The 19,191-nt window shown below is 42.4% G+C and overlaps 1 protein-coding gene across 5 annotated transcripts in view; it reads left to right on the top strand.

Moving 5' to 3' along the window:
• The window catches only part of IFT122 (intraflagellar transport 122), a 67,097-nt gene that overhangs the window by 3,063 nt on the left and 44,843 nt on the right, over positions 1-19,191 (top strand). For 2 of the 5 annotated variants that reach the window (XM_005870030.2, XM_014542731.1), the window contains exons 2-8: positions 2,458-2,524; positions 4,465-4,549; positions 9,412-9,490; positions 11,966-12,042; positions 15,029-15,095; positions 16,084-16,230; positions 17,216-17,392. In XM_005870030.2, the coding sequence (XP_005870092.1) occupies positions 2,458-2,524; positions 4,465-4,549; positions 9,412-9,490; positions 11,966-12,042; positions 15,029-15,095; positions 16,084-16,230; positions 17,216-17,392 (699 nt within the window). Of the gene's footprint in view, positions 1-2,457; positions 2,525-4,464; positions 4,550-6,109; positions 6,194-9,411; positions 9,491-11,965; positions 12,043-15,028; positions 15,096-16,083; positions 16,231-17,215; positions 17,393-19,191 lie in introns of those variants that run through there. The other 3 variants (XM_005870031.2, XM_014542732.1, XM_014542733.1) reach the window with 2 other exon arrangements.

Below are 19,191 nucleotides of genomic sequence, written 5' to 3'. Positions count from 1 at the left end.
ACCGGAAATTCTGTTTCTTTGTTATGGGGTGGGGCCACAACATTAGTAACAAAGAAACAATTTCCGGAGGATGAGGCCCAGAAATCAGGATTTTAAAAAGATTCCCAGGTGATTCTAACGTGCAGCCAAGGTTGAGAACCACTGTTCTAATGTATCTCCTAAAGCCTTTAAAAATTTTGTTGTTGAATTTATTGGAGTGACACTGGTTAATAAAATTATATAGGTTTCAAGTGTACAGTTCTATAATATATCATCTGTATATTGTATTGTGTGTTCACTACCCAAAGTCAAGTCTACTTCCATCACCATTTATTCCCCCTTTACCCTTTCCTACCTGCCCCCGCCCTCCTTTCCTTCTGGTAATCACCATATTATTTTCTGTGTATATGAATTTTGGTGTTTTTTTTTTTTTTTTGCTTAATCCCTTCACCTATTTCACCCAGACCCTCAACGCCCCTCTGCTCTGACAGCTGTCAGTCTGTTCTTTGTATCTATGAGTCTATTTCTATTTTGTTTGTTTATTTTCTTCATTAGATTCCACATATAAGTGAAATCATATGGTATTTGTCTTTCTCTGACTGGCTTATTTCACTTAGCATAATATTCTCCAGGTCCATCCATGCTGTTGTAAAAGTTAAGATTTCCTTCTTTTTTTTCACGAGCAAATAATATTCCATTGTGCAAATGTACCACAACTTTTTAATCCACTCATCTACTGATGGGCACTTGGGCTGCTTCCAAATCTTGGCTGTTGTAAATAGCACTTCAATGAACATAGGGGTGCATATATTCTTCAGAATTAGTGTTTCTGGTTTCTTTGGATATATTCCCAGAAATGGAATTGCTAGGTCATAAAGCAATTTCATTTTTAATTTTTTGAGGAAACTCCATACTGTTTTTCACAGTGGTTGCACCAACCTGCATTACCACCAAGAGTGCATGAGGGTTCCCTTTTCTCCACATCCTCACCAATACTTGTTGTTCGTTGATTTATTGATTATAGCCATTCTAGCAGGTGTAAGGTGATATCTCATTGTGGTTTTAATTTGCATTTCTCTGATGGACAGTGACATTGACTGTATAATAAAGAGAAAATATGCTAATTAGACTGGATGGCGGAACAACCTTCCAGAACAACTTTCCTGAATGACCAGTGGGTGGGGGGTGGGGCCACGAGGCAGCCAGGGCTGCAAGGGCTAAGCCCCTTGCATGAATTTTGTGCATCAGGCCCCTAGTCTTTTCATATGTCTATTGGCTATCTGTATGTCTTCTTTGGAGAAGTGTCAATTCAGGTCCTTCGCCCATTTTTTAAATTGGATTGTTTGTTTTTTTGGTATTGAGTTGTATAAGTTCTTTATATATTTTGGATATTAATCACTTATCAGATGTATCATTGGCGAATATGTTCTTCCATTTGGTGGATTTTCTTTTCATTTGAGGATGGTTTCCTTTGCTGTGCAATAACTTTTTAGTGTGATGTAGTCCCATTTGTTTATTTTTCTTTTGTTTCCCTTGCCTGAGGTGCTATATATCAGAAAAAAAATATTGCTATGAGATTTTACTGCCTATGTTTTCTTCTAGGATTTTTATGGTTTCTAGTCTTACATTTAAATCTTTAAACCATTTTGAGTTTATTCTTGTGTATGGTGTAAGAATATGGTCTAGTTTTATTTTTTTGCATGCATCTGCCCATTTTTCCCAACACCATTTATTGAAGACTGTCTTTATCCCATTGTATGTTTTTGCCTCCTTTGCCAAATATTAATTGACTATAAAGGCGTGGGTTTATTTCTCCTAAAGCCTTTATCACAATATTATTCTGAATTTCATCTAATCTAAGAGGGCATTGATTTTAAAATACCATTATTTTACATACCACTAAAAAAAAACAAGAAATGCTGCCAGTTAAACTGACACAACATCAGTTATAAGACACATTCCAACTTCAGAGATGTTAAAATGTGGGAATGTATGCTTTAGAATTGATGGCATATAGTAGTTCTTTGTGAATGTGTCTGAGTCACCCCTTCCCACTGGATGGTAATTTCTTTAAAGAAGTGAGGGATTATGTTTTATGCATCTTGTAACTGTTAGTGCCTAGCAGAGGCATTCAATAAGTGTCTGATTAATTGGAAATAGTTATGGTATTTTTAAAAAGATTTTTAAAATTGCTTTTTAGAGAGAGAGGAAGTGAGAGGGAGAGGCAGAGAGAAACATCCATTGAGAGCAGAACATCCATCAGCTGCCTCCTGCATGCCCCCTACCTGGAATCGAGCCCAAAACTCAGGCATGTGCCCTGACTGGGAATCAAACCAGCAATCTTTCAGTGCATGGGACAACGCCCAACCAGCGGAGGAGCCAGGGCAGTTATGAAATAAAGTTTCCTTTCCTGGCCATTAGCAGACCTCATCATTTTGGTTCCTAATTGTCCTTTGTCTTGTCTTTTCTCCTGTTTAGTATATATGACCTCGCATTTAAGCCTGATGGAAACCAACTGATTTTGGCTGCAGGAAACAGATTACTGGTAGGATTTTGTCTGGGTTTCCTTTTTTCCCCCCTCCTGTCCTTCTTGTAAGTACTCTGAAATTTGACACATCTCGCCTTTTTTGAGATAAAAAAGGCAAGGGCAGAAAAACCAGTCATTATTTTTTAATAGGGAAGGAAATGGGCTATTTAAAACAGGTAAGTAAACTGTCTATCAGATAGGAACTTGTGAACAATACCTCCTTTGGAGTCATTAATCTTTCCCTTTTTACTTTGAGACACCCATGGAAGGTTGAAAACAATTAATCAAAATGCCTTTGAAATTGGGCTGGTGTCAGTTCACATTTTGTCCCCCTGAAAAATTCAAGCAACAGGATTGAAGGGACTCCCTCTATGAGAAGCCAGATAGTCTGACCCCAACTTTTAGGCACTGGCCTACCTAAACAACTCCATATGGATGTTGAGCTATTTTTCATGTTTTCAAAGAATATAAGCTCCCTCTGGAATCTATCCCAGTGTATAAAAGTAATTTTCAGAGAACTTTTTATGTTTGACCTAAAAACCTTTGTATGATGTCTCCTTCCTTCTGTGTAAGGCGACTTCCTCTTGCTCTGTTGTCTCTAAATATACAGACTGACTGATCTCCATTCTTTTATGGTAACTACATAATCTTAAAGTCATGGTTAAATTGTTCTGCAGACTTCTTTTCTCAGGGTAAACAGTCCAAAACCTTTTAGGTTTTTTCCCCCCTGTAGTTTATTTTCTCCAACACTAATTGTTTTGGGAGGGGTTTGCCTTGGTTTCTCAGATGCGTTTTTTAAATCTCCACATATTAATACATCTTACACAGCTGTAAAATATCCTAAATCCACATTACAGCTGAATTTTATGACACTCCCTGTGATATGCAAACCCAGAGTTCAGATCTGTGACTTTCAAATTCTTGGTAGCAAATATGAAACATCATCTATGATTTAATCATGTTGTAGGTGGTTCTTTCTATGTGCTGGCTTTATTTGGGAGGGCCTAGCTTGATTGGTAATATGTTCAAATTCACATAAGAATGAGTGAAGTTTGTGGAGAAGTTCCACAGAATAAACTTTTGTTTCTTGAGGATTAATAGTATGTTCCTGGTAATAAAATGCATAGAATTAGGACCTCTACTTCTTGGGTTTTCCAATATTAAATCACATTCTTTCTAGTTTCTCAGTGCAATTTTTACTTGACACACATTTAGAATATTGAAGAATGTTTTGTTATTGTTAACGTGAAAACATTCAAACCTGTAAAGAATTTTTATGAGTTTATTTGAGCCAAACTGTTGACAATTGCCTGGGAAGCAGTATCTCAACGGATTGGGATAATGCTCCAGAGAATGGTGGTTTCTGATCTATTTTTATACATTGCAAATCAAAGGAAAGGATGTAGGTGGGGGTTACATGAGAGAGCAAAGTGGGGGCTGGGGAAACCCTGGGATTGGATAAAAAGTAAAATGATAGACACATACTTAGGTGGGTGCAGGATAGTTAACAGTCAACAATTAACATGATAACAATAACAATGAAGGAATTTGTGGTATCTGTCCTGGCGCCCAGGCACATTAGGTTGTACCCCAAGGAGTCCGGAAAAAGGGAAATTGCAAGTTACCCAGACATTTCAAGGGTGTTATCATAGCAGCAAAAAGACAGATAGGCTCAGTTAAGGAAAAAGTTGACCATGTCAGTGAAGATACTGGCCTAGGAGGAGACTACCCACCATAACTGCTTTTAGTTAAAGTTTAATTTCAGACCATCCTTTGTGGTTACTTTAGGTCTTTGAGTTTGCAAGACCGCCATGCAGGCCTTCCCTGAGCTTGTCAGGTTAGCATGTGGCCCCTTCTGTCCACATTATAAAAACAAAAATAGCAGCAGCAACCTGTAGGAATTCTAACTAATGAATGCCATTTGGATAATGTGTACTTTTGTCCCTTTTTTTTGCCAGGTTTATGACACCTCTGATGGCACTTTACTTCAGTCCCTAAAGGGACACAAAGATACAGTGTACTGTGTGGCATATGCGAAGGATGGTAAGAGGCTGCTCTGGGTTTATAGGCTCTGTAATGGTCTTATGGCTTTTCATTTTTCTCCTTAGTCACTCTTTTATCTTTTTAGTAAGCTGAAGTACAGCTTGCAGTTTCAGAAGATAGTTAAGTCTCATAGATTTCATTTCAATCATTTTATTCAACGAGTTTTATTGAGGGCTATCTATGTGCCAGGCACTGTTCTAGCTGCTTGAGGTACTTCAGAGAACAAAACAGACAAAGACCCCTGCCCTTATGGGGCTTATACCTTTGGGGGAGGGGAAGGAAGAAGGGGCAGTATGAGGGATGATATGTAATAAACATAAATAAATAGTGTGCTGGAAGATAAGTGTTAAGGAAGAAGAAAAAGTAGGTCAGAATAAGGGGATTGAAAGTGGTGCGTGGGATAGTGGATTGAGTATAGTATTGAATAGGGTAGTGAGGTAGACTTACTGAGTCAGGCACAGGTGAGCAAAGGCTTGAAGGTGGGGAGGCAGTGAGATTCTGATGGTGGGCATCTGGGAGAAGGAAGAGAGTTCCTTGCAGAGGGTAGAGCCATTGTAAAAGCTCTCAGGTGGGAGTGTGCCTTTCAGGGGCTGAGGCAGTGAGAATCAGGCGGAGCAGTAGGGGATGAGGGTAGAAAGGTAACGGACATTGGGTGGCCAGATCATGTTGGCTGTCATGAGTACTTTGGCTTTGATGCTCAGTGAAAATAGGGAACCACTAAGAGTTCTGAGCAGAGGAGAGATATGATCTGACTTGCATTTTAGAAAGATTCCTCTAGCTGCTGAAACAGCCTACAAGGAGAGAGAGTTGGGGCAGGGAGATGAGCGTGAGTAAGCATTATCCAGGCAAGTTTTATAACACTGGTGATGGGGGCTCAGACTTCTGGGAGCAGAGGAAGTGGTAAGAAGTGGTCAGATTCTGGATATAGTTTGAAGGTGGAGCCAATAGGATTGCCTGACAGATCAGATGTGGGGTATGAAGAAAGGAGTCAAGGGGGACTTCATGGTTTTTTGTTTTGTTTGTTCATTTGTTTTAAAATAATAGTTTATTGATTTTTAGAGAGAGAGGAAGAGAAAAGAGAGAAACATCGATGTGAGAGTGTAACAGTATAATATTGATCAGCTGCCTCCTGCCCGCCCCTACCCAGATCAAGCCTGCAACCCCATATGCCCTGACCATGAATCAAACCACAACCTTTGGTGCACAGGACGACGCCCAACCAACTGAGCCACACTGGCCAGGGCTGATCTCAAGGTTTTTGACCCGAGAGACTGGAAGGATGGCGTTGCCTTCCACTGAGATATGGAAGTCTGCAGGTAGAGAAACATACAGTGGGAGATCAGGAGTTCAGTTTTGGACATGTTAACTTAAGAAAAGTTGGTGCTATAAGAGAGAGGAGAGGGCATTGTCAGAACAAAGCATCCAGTGGGCAAGAGAAGATGGGTTAGATGGAGCATGGTGGAAGGTAGAGGATGTCACTGCAGGTGCTGGAGGGGGGCGGGGGCATGTGGTGGTAGGTTTCTAATGGAAATTCTCTTCCATTCTTTCAGTGAAATAGGAAGCAACATCAACTGAGAGTGAGGATGGGAAAGGAGGTGTGAGAGAGTTAAGGAGAAAGGAAAAAATGTAAAATGGAACCAGGAGGTACGGTGAGAGACCCCCAATGACATGAAGGGCCCACTTGAAGCTTGAAAATGAGATCAGTTGCTTTGATTGTCTTTTTCTCCACCACTTTGAGCTGCATAGATGCAAGGGTGGAGGAGGTGGAGAATTGGATTTAACTGAGTAGTGGATTTACAAGCATCTCTGAAAATAAAATAAGAGGGTGAAGGAATGGAAGATGTATGCAAAGGAGTGATTATATACATTGACTTCAGCTGAGTAATGAGGGGTGAGAGGACTGCAAGGGATGAAGGACAGCAGAGAGATGGTAGGTTCTGGTGGGATTGAAAGATTATTGGAGTTGGGGTATCAGGTCGGGTGAGAAAGAGAGGTGGTGGTCAGAGAAATGGGTACATGAAGTTGCTTTTGAGAGTTAAAAATAAATCCATGCTACCCACAGCATGGGATTGATAGAAAGAACACAGGTTTTGGAATGAGATGGCTTCACTTGAAACCCCAAAAGCTCTGAGTTTGAGATGATTATTGAATCTCTCTGATTTTCAATTTTCACATGTGTCAAATGAATATAATATGGAAGATAGCATTCTGTGACCACTGCTGAGAAGCCACAGAATCAGTGTGTTATAGTGTTTTAACAAATCTTTGAGATCATTCAGGCTCCAGGCTTTTAACTTCTTTTTATTGACAGACCTCTCTGAGGAGCCAATAAAAGCTATAGACCCCTTTCTAGAAAATGCATATACTTTATATATACACACAATTTTGTGCATACAGTTTTAATCTGATCTAGCCCAGTCTCCTCATTTTATTTTATTTTTTATATGTTTTTATTGATTTCAGAGAGGAAGGAAGAGGTAGAGAGAGATAAAAACATCAGCAATAAGAAAGAATTGATCGGCTCCCTCCTCCACGCCCCCTACTGGGGATCGAGCCCGCTGCAACCTGGGCATGTGCTCTGACTAGCATTGAACCGTGACCTCCTGGTTCATAGGTCGACACTCAACCACTGAACTACCCCAGCCGGGCTCAATCTCCTAATTTTAGACCTACATAAAAACCTAGAGAAGCCAAATCACTTGCTAAGATCATGCAGCAAGTGTTAGTGGCAAAGAAAACACTAATTTCTTGCCTTTTAGTTAAATGTGCTATGCCATGGAAGTCATGTTTTTTTTATGTGTTTTTGAGTTCAAGTTCAGAGTAATACCTTTAGGAGACCTGTGGGACCTCTGGAGTTTATAAGCCTTGGGGCTCTTGGGCCTGCAACACCATTAAGGCCCTTGATGATTTCAGAGTGTGATCTGTCATCAGTGGCATTTGTCAGCACTTTGCAGAGTCCCGTCACACACATTATCTCATTTGATCCTCCCAATAGTCCTCTGAAACAGACAGGAAACGGATTCTCAGCTCCTCTCACAGATGAGAAAACAGGCTTGGAACGATCACAGGTAATGGGCAGAGCTGGGCCCGACCCAGGTCTTCCAACTGCAGAGCCCTTGTTCTTTCTGGTACATCATGCTGCCTCTTCATGACATTTACTAAACAGTGATTAAGAAGTCTTTTAACTTCTCTCAACTGGTCTTTTTCCCTTGGCCCTGGAAATAGAGATACCCCAAATCATGGTTTTGCTCTTTAAGTCTGCTTGTTTCTGATTTTTCACTTAAGTTTTTGTTGTTGTTAATCCTCACCCGAAGATATATTTTTCACTGATTTTTAGAGAGAGTGGAAGGCAGGGAAGGAGGGGGGGGAGGGGAGAAACATTGATGTGAGAGAGACACATCGATTGGTTGCTTCCCTCACACCTCCTGACCGGGGCCAGGGATTAAAGCTGCAACCCAAGTATGTGCCCTTGACTGGGAATCAAACCCACAACCCTCTGGTGTACGGGCCAATGCTCTAATCACTGGGAAACACTGGCCAGGGCTCTCTTAAGTTTTAATAAGTATTTAATGAGCAACCATAATACAAAGGTGTGTAACTGATAAGTGACATCACTGGAAACTCAAACTCGAACTCTGAGCCTGTAGTCCATACTTTCATCACCTACTACCTGCCAGAATGGGAGAGGAGTGACAGAAGTAATCACATATGAAAGCAGCTTCTATTATTTAGTATTTGCAGCAATGTCATACGGCTCACCCTAATATCTACTGTTTCAGTCACTGTGAAAGGTGCTTTACAGATATTATCTGAGTTGACCCCCACAGAGAATCTCTGAAGAAGATACTATGAATATTCCTTATGTTTCAGATGAGGACATTGAGGCTCAGAGAACAGTGACTTTCCCAAGATCAACTTCCAGTTGCCCTAAGAATAAAGTCTAAACATCCTTAACTAGGTGTACAGAATCGAGCCTGTGCTTACCTCTTAATCATCTTTCACTGGAGTAGGTGAAGGCTCCCTGCTGTTGGCTGCCATGATGCCCTGCTCTACTTCTAAGCACTTGCAAACTTGTAGCAATGTAATTAATAAGTAATTACTTGTTATATGTTGCCTCTCTCCAATCCATTCTTTTGTAAAGTCCAGTAGTGTGAAAATGAAAATCTCATCTGTCACTCTTGCTTACAGCCTTTCTTTGGGATAAAGAGAAAGATCTCAATTGTGGCCCTGAAGCTCCTAGAGATCCCTCCCCTTTCCTCCTTACCCCTTCACAGTTCCTATGCCCTTGGAGTTCCATGCTGGCTGTCTTTCAGCCCCTTAGACATGCCAGGCTTTTCCTTCCTCAAGACCTTTGCCATCTGTTCTATCTATGTGGGTCGCGCTTTCTCCTCTCTTTGCACCTGGCTAAGGTTTGCTCAACCTTTAGGTCTCAACTGAAGGATCTCATCCTCAGAGAAGCCTTCCCTCATTTAAATTAGGTACCCCAAGTTATTCTCTCTCATATTTCTTTTGTTACCATATTTTAGTTGTATTGGATCAATTTAATGCTTGCCTTTTCCACTACTCTGTGAAGGTAGCGATTATGTGTGCTTTAATCACTATTTGATCCTTAGCACAGAACATGATTCCTAGCAGATTGTAGACTCTCAATACATCTTTGTTTACTCGGTGCCAGACAGACCAGGATCTGAACCCAAACTTCCTGACTCCAAAGTACTGCTGCCTAGTACTGATAAGAAGAAGGAGTAGAGAAGCAGCTGGCACTTACTAGAGACCTTAAAAGAACCAGTTTTCTAAGAAATATTCTGGGAAATGTTGGTTTAAAATAAATGTGAGAATTTTCTTTTTAAAAATACTTTTAGGCAAGCGCTTTGCTTCTGGATCAGCTGACAAAAGCGTTATTATCTGGACTTCAAAATTGGAAGGCATTTTGAAGTACACGTAAGTAACAATTTAGATGTACAGTATTGTTATTTTGACTCTTATCTTATTGAGCAACTATAGCAAAAGCACCTTAGAAAAGATATAAGAAATAACTTCTTTCTCTGCAATTAAACTTGAAATGAAGTTATGGCGTTATGTGGTGGTATAGGAAGATACGTGAATGAACATTTCTTGAGCACTACTAGCTTGGTCGGCGCTGGGCTTTGTTTTCATATAGCTAAGTTTAGTGAATCTGACATCACAGATTCTACCCTGTCCCAACTTTTCCTCTTGCATCTCAGGGAATGGCCTCATATCCACCCAGTGGCAACAGACAGAAACTTGGGGTTGGAATGCTCCAGGCTTATCTCACTGCAGAGGCTCTGCTCATAGTCTTTCTTGTTCCCTAGTTAACACTACCCACCCTGAAGCTCTCAGATTCAAATGCTGTTTCTTCTGTGAAACCTTTCCTGGCCCTTTAGACCTGGTCAGGTTCCTTGATGGCATTTCTCACAGTTGTAGTTTTACATTTATCTTGTGATTGATGAATATCTCCCATCAGCCTTTAAACTCCAGGAGGGCACACACTGCGTCTGTTTTTGTTCATCCTGTGTCCCTGATATATGTATTAGGTACTCAAGAAATAATTTTTTTAAAATATATTTTTATTGATTTCAGAGAGAAAGGGAGAGAGAAATAGAAACATCAATGATGAGAGAAAATCATTGATCGGCCATCTCCTGCACATCCCCCACTGGGGATCGAGCCTGAAACCTGGGCATGTGCCCTGACCAGGAATCGAACTATCACCTCCAGGTTCATGAGCCTACACTCAACCTCTGAGCCACACTGGCCGGGCTTTCTTAAACATTTTTAAGTGTACAGTTCGGTAGTGTTAAGTATATACATGATGTTGAGCAACCAATCTTTAGAACTCTTTTCATTTTGCAAAATTAAAACTCTGTACACATTAAACAACTCCCCTTCCTATTCCCAGCCCTTGGCATCCACCATTCTACTTGTCTCTATGAATTTTACTATTTTAGGGACCTCATGTAATAAGGAATAATATAGTATTTATCCTTTTGTGGTTGGTTTATTTAACTTACCATAATATCCTAAAGGTTGACACATGTTGTAGCATGTGTCAAAATTCTCTTTTTTTTTAAATCCTCACCAGAGCACATGAAGAGAGAGAGAGAGAGAGAGAGAGAGAGAGAGAGAGGAATGTTGATGTGAGAGAGAGACATTGATCAGTTGCCTTCTGTACATGCCCTCACCGGAATCCAACCCACAACCCAGGTATGTTCTCTGACCAGGAATTGAATGAGCAAGATTTCTTTCCCAGGACAATGCTCAACCAACTGAGCCACACCATCCAGGCAGAATTCTCTTCCTTTTTAAGACTGAATAATATTCTAGTGTATGTATAGACCATTTTTCTTTATCCATTTATATGTTGTCAGTGGACACTTGGGTTGCTTCTATCTCTTGGCTATTTTGAATAATGCTTCTATGAACATGGTTGTACAAATCACCAAACAACTTTTGAATGAATAAATGAATGAATGAGTGAAGTTGTGAGTAAACTGTTACCAGGAAGTAAAGGAATAAAACAGGCTGAGATGCCATGTGTGGTACATGACTCACTTAGCTTTCATTGTTGTCTAAGGATTTGCCATATTTTCAGATCATAGCCTGAAATATCTTTTTACTATATTTTTATTTATTTCAGAAAGGAAAGCAGAGGGAGAGAAAGATAGAAACATCAATAATGAGAGAGAATCATTGATTGGCTGCCTCCTGCATGCCCCCTACTGGGGATCGAGCCTGCAACCCGGGCACATGCCCCGACCGGGAATCAAAATGTGACCTCATGGTTCATAGATCGAACTTAACCATGCCGGCTGGGCTTAGCTTGAAATATCTTCATTGCACCTCCATCTTATATTTCCAGGCCTTCACAAAACAATGAGAATAACAGCCATTAATAAAGCACTTCTTATGCAGCTGGCACTAGACTAAGTGCTTTACATCATTGTATCAGCTCACAAAGCAGAGGTGTCCAGCACACTAGTCCTGGTGGAGGTGGCATTTAAGTTTGGCCAGGCTGATGAGTGGGTAATGTTTAAGAGATAAAAATGGGGTGAGGGGCAATCCAGGGGAAGGAGAATTAATTCCTATGCTTTTTTGTTGGTCACTTGCATAAGAGCTTGTGATGTGTAGTCAGACTGTGGGTTCATCATTTCAATTGTAGCCATCAAAACATTTGCGGTTTGCTGCATAATCTATAATAATAAAAGGGTAATATGCTAATTAGACCACATGTCCTTCAGGATGACCCTCTGGATTAAGCCAGGGCTGCGAGGGAAGCCCAGGTCCTGGGTGCCAGAGGGAAGCCAGTTGGTGCCAGCAGACAGGGGAAGAAAGCCCTACTCTTGCATGAATTTCATTCTTCGGGCCTCTGGTAATCTATAATTGTTTACTTCCCAGGCACAACGATTCTATCCAGTCTGTCTCCTACAATCCTGCTACCCACCAACTTGCATCTTGTTCCTCCAATGATTTTGGTAGGTTCCTGAGAACTTGTCCTGGAATAACTGTAGATTTGAGCAGAAAATACTGAAATCTCTCCAGAAGGTGGTGGTTTTGTCCCAAGAGAGTTATGATATCTCTCTCCCTTAATTGGCTGGTAGGGTGGGCAAGGGTGGGGAAACGATAGTTATTCTTTAAATTGTGTAGAAACCAAGAAAGTGAATGATGACACTGAGTCTGGTAAGAAATCTGGAAAACAGCAAGAAAGGCCCCAGGGAAGGAAAATGGAAAATGGAGAGCACTGGTATAACTTGGTGTTGCCACCTCTGGGAAGCCTTCCCTGCCTCACAGACAGTTCGGTTGTCCCCACCTTCGTGTCCTTCGACATCTGTGTCTGTGTGAAACTCTTCACCATTGTAACTGCTGCTTGCGCAGTGTTTCACCGTTGCTACTGGTGTGGTGGCTATAGCTGTCCTTCCTGCGGGGTTGAATGCTTTGAGGCATTCACTCTGGCCTCAGCACTGGCATAGTGCTGGCACAGAGGAGGGTCAGCGTAGTGTCCATTGAGGCAGGGAGGGAAAGTAAGCAGAGGCTTGTAGGTTATCTCTATTCAAGGTCACTTCTGGCTTTCAGCTCATCAATTCTGTTTTCCATGCTAAGAGATAGTAGGTACAATAGATCAGCCATTATCAAAAAGTCAGAGACTTAATCCCTGTCAGTGTTTGACTTTCCTTATCTAGATGAATGTGTTTCTACAATCTATCTCACTGATAAAGTTCTGAGGTTCAAAAGAGAGAATCCTCCTATATAATAAAAGGCTAATATGCAAATTGTCCCCTCGGGCGGTTGTTTGACTGGAAGTTCGACCACTCGCTATGATGTGCACTGACCACCAGGGGACAGTGTGGAACATAGTGGGCGACCAGCAGCAGCAGTGGGCAGCAGTGGAGGTGCTGCCAGCCCTGATGGGCCCTGACAAGAGTGGGACCATGGAGGGGTGGTGGAGCAGGTAAGCAGGCGGTTCCAGGCCAAGGCAGGTGTGAGTGGGGGCCCAATTGCCCCACTGATTGCCCCACAGACGGCCACCAGTGATGGTGGCAGGGTGCGGGGGGGCCCCTGGCCCCGATCGATTGCCCCACAGGCTGGATGGTGGAGTAAGTGGGGGTGGGGGGGCGGCACCAGGCCAAGGCAGGGTGCCAGGTGGGGCTGCGGGGCTGCGAGGCTGGGGGTGCGAGCTGGGACCCAATCCCCGCAGGCCACCCTGAGGGATCCCACCCATGTACAAATTCGTGCACCGGGCCTTTAGAGTATAAATAAAAGGGCAAAAGACTATCATTCATTAATAAAATATAGCATTTTTTTCATGTAAATGTGCTTACTTTTGGGATTAAGAAGACAAAATAGAATCCCTGCCCTCAAAGAACTTGTAGTCAGGGGTAGGAGGGAAGGTAGAATTTGTAAAAAAGTAATAGTAATAACTGTACTTATTGAATGCTTGTGGTGTGCTAGGTACTGTGCTAAGGGTGAAAAATGAATTCCTATTTGAGCTCTATGACAACCCTTTAGGTCAGGTCATTATTCTCATTCTCACTCCAATGATGAAAAAAGAATTGGGGCTTAGAGCAAGCAGTTACTGGTTACCCAGCAAGTAAGTGGTGGGACCAGGGATTGGACTTGAGTCATGTAAGCACTGCTGAGGAAGGCCCAGGAGGGTAGGGTTTCTTTCGGCTAGAGACTTGTGGGCAGGCTCAGTGGAGCACAGATAATATGCACGAGGTGGAAATGTTTGGGGAGGCATTCTGGATCAGGGTAAAGGGAAAAACCATTTGTTTGATGTTGCACCTTGCTACATAAATATATTTTCACACTATATTTACTTTCTTGGTTATGCCATATGGCTCAGGCAAAGGGTAGAATTTGTTTATATTGCCTGTTGTGGGACCCTAAGCCAGAGCATCTGGAGCAGGAGGGAGCAAGCGGAAGATGACCAATGTGCCATGGACAAGGCACAGCTTGTATAGGATCATGTGCTGTGGGTGAGGCCTGGGAGTGGAAATCAGATCCCCAGAAAGCATCATTCATTACTTTGAATGCTAAGTTGTACTCTGGTTACAATGTAACAGTTATTTACACTGAAGTTGCCATTTCTTGCAGTAAAAACCCTGAAAAGTTGGCTATAAATTCACCAATCTATCTTCCTTTTTTCTTTTTATCCTATATAATAAAAGACTAATATGCAAATCGACCGAACAGCAGAACAACCAGTCACCATGATGCGCACTGACCACCAGGAGGTAGACTCTCAACGCAGGAGCTGCCACCTGGTGGTCAGTGCACTCCCACAGGGGGAGTGCTGCTCAGCCAGAAATCAGGCTCACAGCTGGCAAGCGCAGTGGTGGTGGTGGGAGCCTCTCCCGCCTCCACAGCAGTGCTAAAGATGTCCGACTGCTGGTTTAGTCCCGCTCTCTGGGGGAAGTGGGCCTAAGCCGTCAGTTGGACATCCCCCGAGGGCTCCTGCACTGCGAGAGGGCATAGGCCAGACTGAGGGACCCCTCCCCCAAGTGCACAAATTTTGTGCACTGGGCCTCTAGCTTTGAAATAATTACAGATTCTTAGTAAGTTTCAAAGATAATGGAGAAGTCTTATGTACTCTTCATCCAGTTTCCCCGTGGATACATCTTATGTAACTGTTATATAATATCAAAACCAGGATGCTGGGTTTCTCCTCACCATAAAGATATTCCTTATCATCATCTACTCCCCTACACTTCCTATTATCCCTAACATCTGGTACCTGGAAACTATTAATCTCTTCTCCATTTCTATATAATTTTGTCATTTCAAGAATTTATAAAGTTGAATCATACAGTGTGTGATCTTTTAAGATTGGCTTTTTTTTCACTCAGCCATAAAGCTCCAGAGATCCTCTAAGTTGTCTGTGTATCAGTTTTCTGTTCCTCTTTTATTGCTGAGTAATATTCCAACCAATCTGTCTTTTTTTAATGTTATTTTTCATTGAAGGCTTGTGGTCTCCTGAACAGAAGTCTGTCTCCAAGCACAAATCCAGCAGCAAGATCACCTGCTGTAGGTGAGTTAGAGACAGCTCTGAAGGTAGACTTTATGTTCCCTTCTTGTCTAAACAGACTCTCAAATCCAGTAAATTCAAATAGTAGAGAAAGTCTGTATTAGCTAGTTGGTTTAGGCCCCTGTATTTCCTCTTGCCTTCTTTTCTGGTCTCCTTGGTAGGAAGGACTTGTACCTGCCTTTGACCATCAAGCAAAAGAAAACTATAAATTGCTTTCATGCAGTTATCTAGTTACAAACCTCCTCAGCCTACAGCTGTCCTCAGTGGAGACTCTCTGGAGATGCAAGATTGTCCTTTCCAGGCGGCATGGGCACTGGAGAAAGCATAGGCTTTGATGCTAGACCTGGATTCATATCCAGATGGATCACTGACAGGCTCAGTGACCTTAGGAAAGTTACAAAATCTCTCTGACTGGAGCCTCAGGTTCCTCATCTGACATTACTGGATAAAAATACTGATTTGATAGGGCTGTTGTGAAATGCACACAAACTAAAGAGTCTAAAAGCATACAGCACAGAGCCTGGCATATAGAAGACACTTTATAAATGGTAGCTATTCTTGTTGTTCAGCTTCTGAGTGTAGCCTTCCTTTCATTCAACATCTGTTAAGCACCTGTTCTAGAGGCCTAGAATACACCAAGACATGAATTGTGTTCTTAATGTGTTCTTGAAGTGGGAGGGTGTTGAAATGGTGAGTGGGGAAAGGAGGCTGACCCAGCAATGCAGACACAAGCTAAGGGCTATCATGGAGGTCTGTACAGAGAGCTGTGAGAGCTCAGAAAAAGGGGCTCCTGTCTTCACATCTATCTGTTTATCCCAGAAATAAATGGGATTTTAAGTCTGGTCCTCTAATTTTTACATCATCACCAGGATGAGCTTAACCATTGCTGCCTCATTAGATTCTATATCAACCAAGGCATCATCCTCACTGGTTTTTACTTTCTGTGTGTTCCTTTCACTCTCCCTGTGCCCTTTGCTGGTTGTGTGAACAGCTGGACAAATGATGGTCAGTACCTGGCTCTGGGGATGTTCAATGGAATCATCAGCCTACGGAACAAAAATGGCGAGGAAAAAGTGAAGATCGAGCGGCCTGGGGGCTCCCTCTCCCCGATATGGTCCATCTGCTGGAACCCTTCAAGGTGCTCTTTCAGCTATCCTCTTTCTAGGGCACACTGTTTCATTTTCTCCCCGTAAGGTCTCTCCATGCATTCAAAGGCTTCTCAGCCCACTTGACTGATATGTTTTGGAACCTCTTCCATTTTAATGGAATTTTTTAAGGGCCCATCTTGTGTTTTGGAATGAATCCCAGAAATTTAGCTAAGCAGATGCGCTATCTAGGCCATCTCAAACTGTGTGTGTGCGCATGCACACATGTGACACAGAAGGGCCATTTTCTTATGAATCAGTAGCTCACCTCTTTGCTGTGGCTTTATTTTGGTCTTTTCCCTTTTTCAGTTCTTTTCTCCAAGTTGGGCAGAACATGTGTCCACCCAATAATAAATAGCTTTTTTATGAGTCTTTTTTGCTGCCCTTGCCCAAAAAAAGCCTGATTAAGTCTATAAGTGTCCCCAAATTCTATAGTCCCACAACAATTGGCATCTACTTTCTCAAACCTTACACACACTTTTCTTTCTATGCCAATGTGACTTTGAGGGTGGGCTAATATCTTTATATGCTCTTTATGTAATCCTGTAATATTAAACCACCAATGTCTCCCACAGAGTCCTCTGCAGGTAAATTAAAGGACTTCATTGTTTGCCAGCCCAATGTCACTTTACAGGTGGTGCCTTCTTGATTTAGAAGGTTGTGTAATTCCACTGCCTTTCTATACCAGATTATTATGCTTCTTCCTGAATAACTTTGTCCAGCCCAGAGCTGTACCATGCATGTCTAATGCCTTCAAAGCCATTAGCCTACCCCCAAGTTCCTGCTGTTTGATTTTGTGGCCACAGATGACTTTGTGGCTTCAGGGTACCATTTTTAATTCATGAGAAGCAGGATGCCCAGTGTACCTGGTTGCTTTCCTTTCCGGCAGGGTTCAGGGGCTCCTTGACAGGTTTTGAAATTATGGCTTTAGTGTAGTTCTAGGCATTGTGATTGTGAACAACCACTTATTGTCTACAGCCGATGGGAGAGTTTCTGGATGAACAGAGAGAACGAGGATGCCGAGGAAGTCATTGTCAACAGATATTTTCAGGAAATTCCTTCCACTCTGAAGTCAGCAGTGTACAGTAGTCAGGGTAGTGAGGCAGAGGAGGAAGAGCCAGAGGAAGAGGACGACAGTCTCAGGGACGACAACTTGTGAGTGTGTCCCGAGGAGCGAGAACCCTCCTTGGAAGGGACAGACCCCGGAGCAGACCTGCTGGGGCAGTTGCTGCTCTAAGCTCTTTTCTAAGAGGGTTTGAGGTCGTTGTTGGTGAAAGCTCCTCCAATACGGGGGAAATACACCCTTTTAAAACTTGTGTGTGGATTATAAAATCATCCTTTGAGAGTCTTCAGGAAATACTGAAAAGTCTAAAGGAAAAAGTTCAACTCTTCTGTAAAACCCCATCCTCTGAGGAAACCACTGTTAGCATTTTATTGTATTTCCCCTCAGTGTGTTCATATAATTTACTAAATCACATCCTACTTTCCATTTTCCACTTAACATCACAGAGTGAACACTGTCTAGTAACATTAGGAGTCCTTTGAAAACATGATTTTGAATGTCTGCATAGTATGCCCCTGTGTGGATGTACCATAATTCATTTAACACCTCCTCTATTACTGGACACCTTTCTTAGCCTGTTCCTACACTATACCTTACCTTGCATTTTCTAGAGCACTTATCAGAGAAGAAGCCTTCAACTTACCCATAATCCTCATGACCCAAATCCTATCTGTTCAGGCATTCTTTCTTTCTGGAATGGAAAAGCTGGGATAGCCAGGATTTTCTGATTGGGCAAAAATGGTCTGGCTTGGAACTTTCCAAACTGTTCTGTGGTACCTGCGGTTCTTCGGAAAAAGGAGGTGGGAGGTGGGGGGGATGAGGAAAGGAGGGAGAGGTGGGCTTCAGGTCCCCATCTGTGCTTCAAACAGAGTAATCCTTTTTATTACTTAACATGAATTTTGTTTTGGTGGAGACCCACTGCCAGGGGAGAAAAATGAAAAAAAGAGGTTGAAAACCACCAATTCAGTTCATGGGGCTTGAACCCAGTTGAGAGGCATATGTGGCATGCCCAAGAGGGCTCACTGCAGGCTGGGCTCCTAGACTGTGTTTGGACTTCAGTGCCAGTCACGCAAAGTTTACCTGCAGGTCCCTTCCTGTTAACATCGCTCTTGATCTTTGTCTTTTTCCCCCTTAGTTGTGAATTAGTGCCCGTGGTATTTGCCACTTTGCACTCTTAGCTGAGTTTTGCAGGTAAGGTTGTACCATTCCTGGCCTGCATATCTAATGGTGCTGCCGTTGACCACCAGGGTTTGGGTTCAGGAAAACTGGACCTAATAAACAGAGGAGGCAACATTAGGTGCTAAGACCAGGCCTCAAAGGCAGGGATTAAACTCTTAAACTAGATCCCAAGTAGCCTCATCCCCAGCCTCAGTTTCTCCCATGTGCTGGTCCTACAGTCCTGGTGCCAAGGCACTGATCCTGATAGGGACTCAGTTTCAAAGACAGTTGTTGATCATTAGAGAGCCCATTACTTTTATTTTTACAGTATCCAGTCAGACACCATTTCATCCTAACTGTGAGAGAACCTAGTTTAGGTATTAATTTTCCCTCTTCAAGCAGAGCAAGCAAGGTTTCCTCTGTATATTAAAAAAGTCAGACAATCCATGCCTTCCCACTGCAAAAGACATTTCTCTATCTCCCTATATTGTGTGGTACATAAGAATAAAGCACTCTTTTTATTTCTTCTTTTTTATTTTAATTTATTGTTTAAATTATTACAAATAGTAGTACATATGTCTCATTTTTTTCCCCCCACTGAACCTCCCCCCAGCCTCTCCTACCTCCCGGCACTTGCCCTCGTCCCCTCGCCCCCAGTGTCTTTCATCTGTTGGTTGTGCTTATATGCATACATATAAGTCCTTCGGTTGATCTCTTACCCCCGCCCCCACCC

This window comes from Myotis brandtii, unplaced genomic scaffold (genome assembly GCF_000412655.1).
Source record: "Myotis brandtii unplaced genomic scaffold, ASM41265v1 scaffold312, whole genome shotgun sequence".
Taxonomy (NCBI): domain Eukaryota; kingdom Metazoa; phylum Chordata; class Mammalia; order Chiroptera; family Vespertilionidae; genus Myotis; species Myotis brandtii.
The sequence above is the reverse complement of the archived record's forward strand: the minus strand, read 5'-3'. Positions and strand labels throughout refer to the sequence as shown.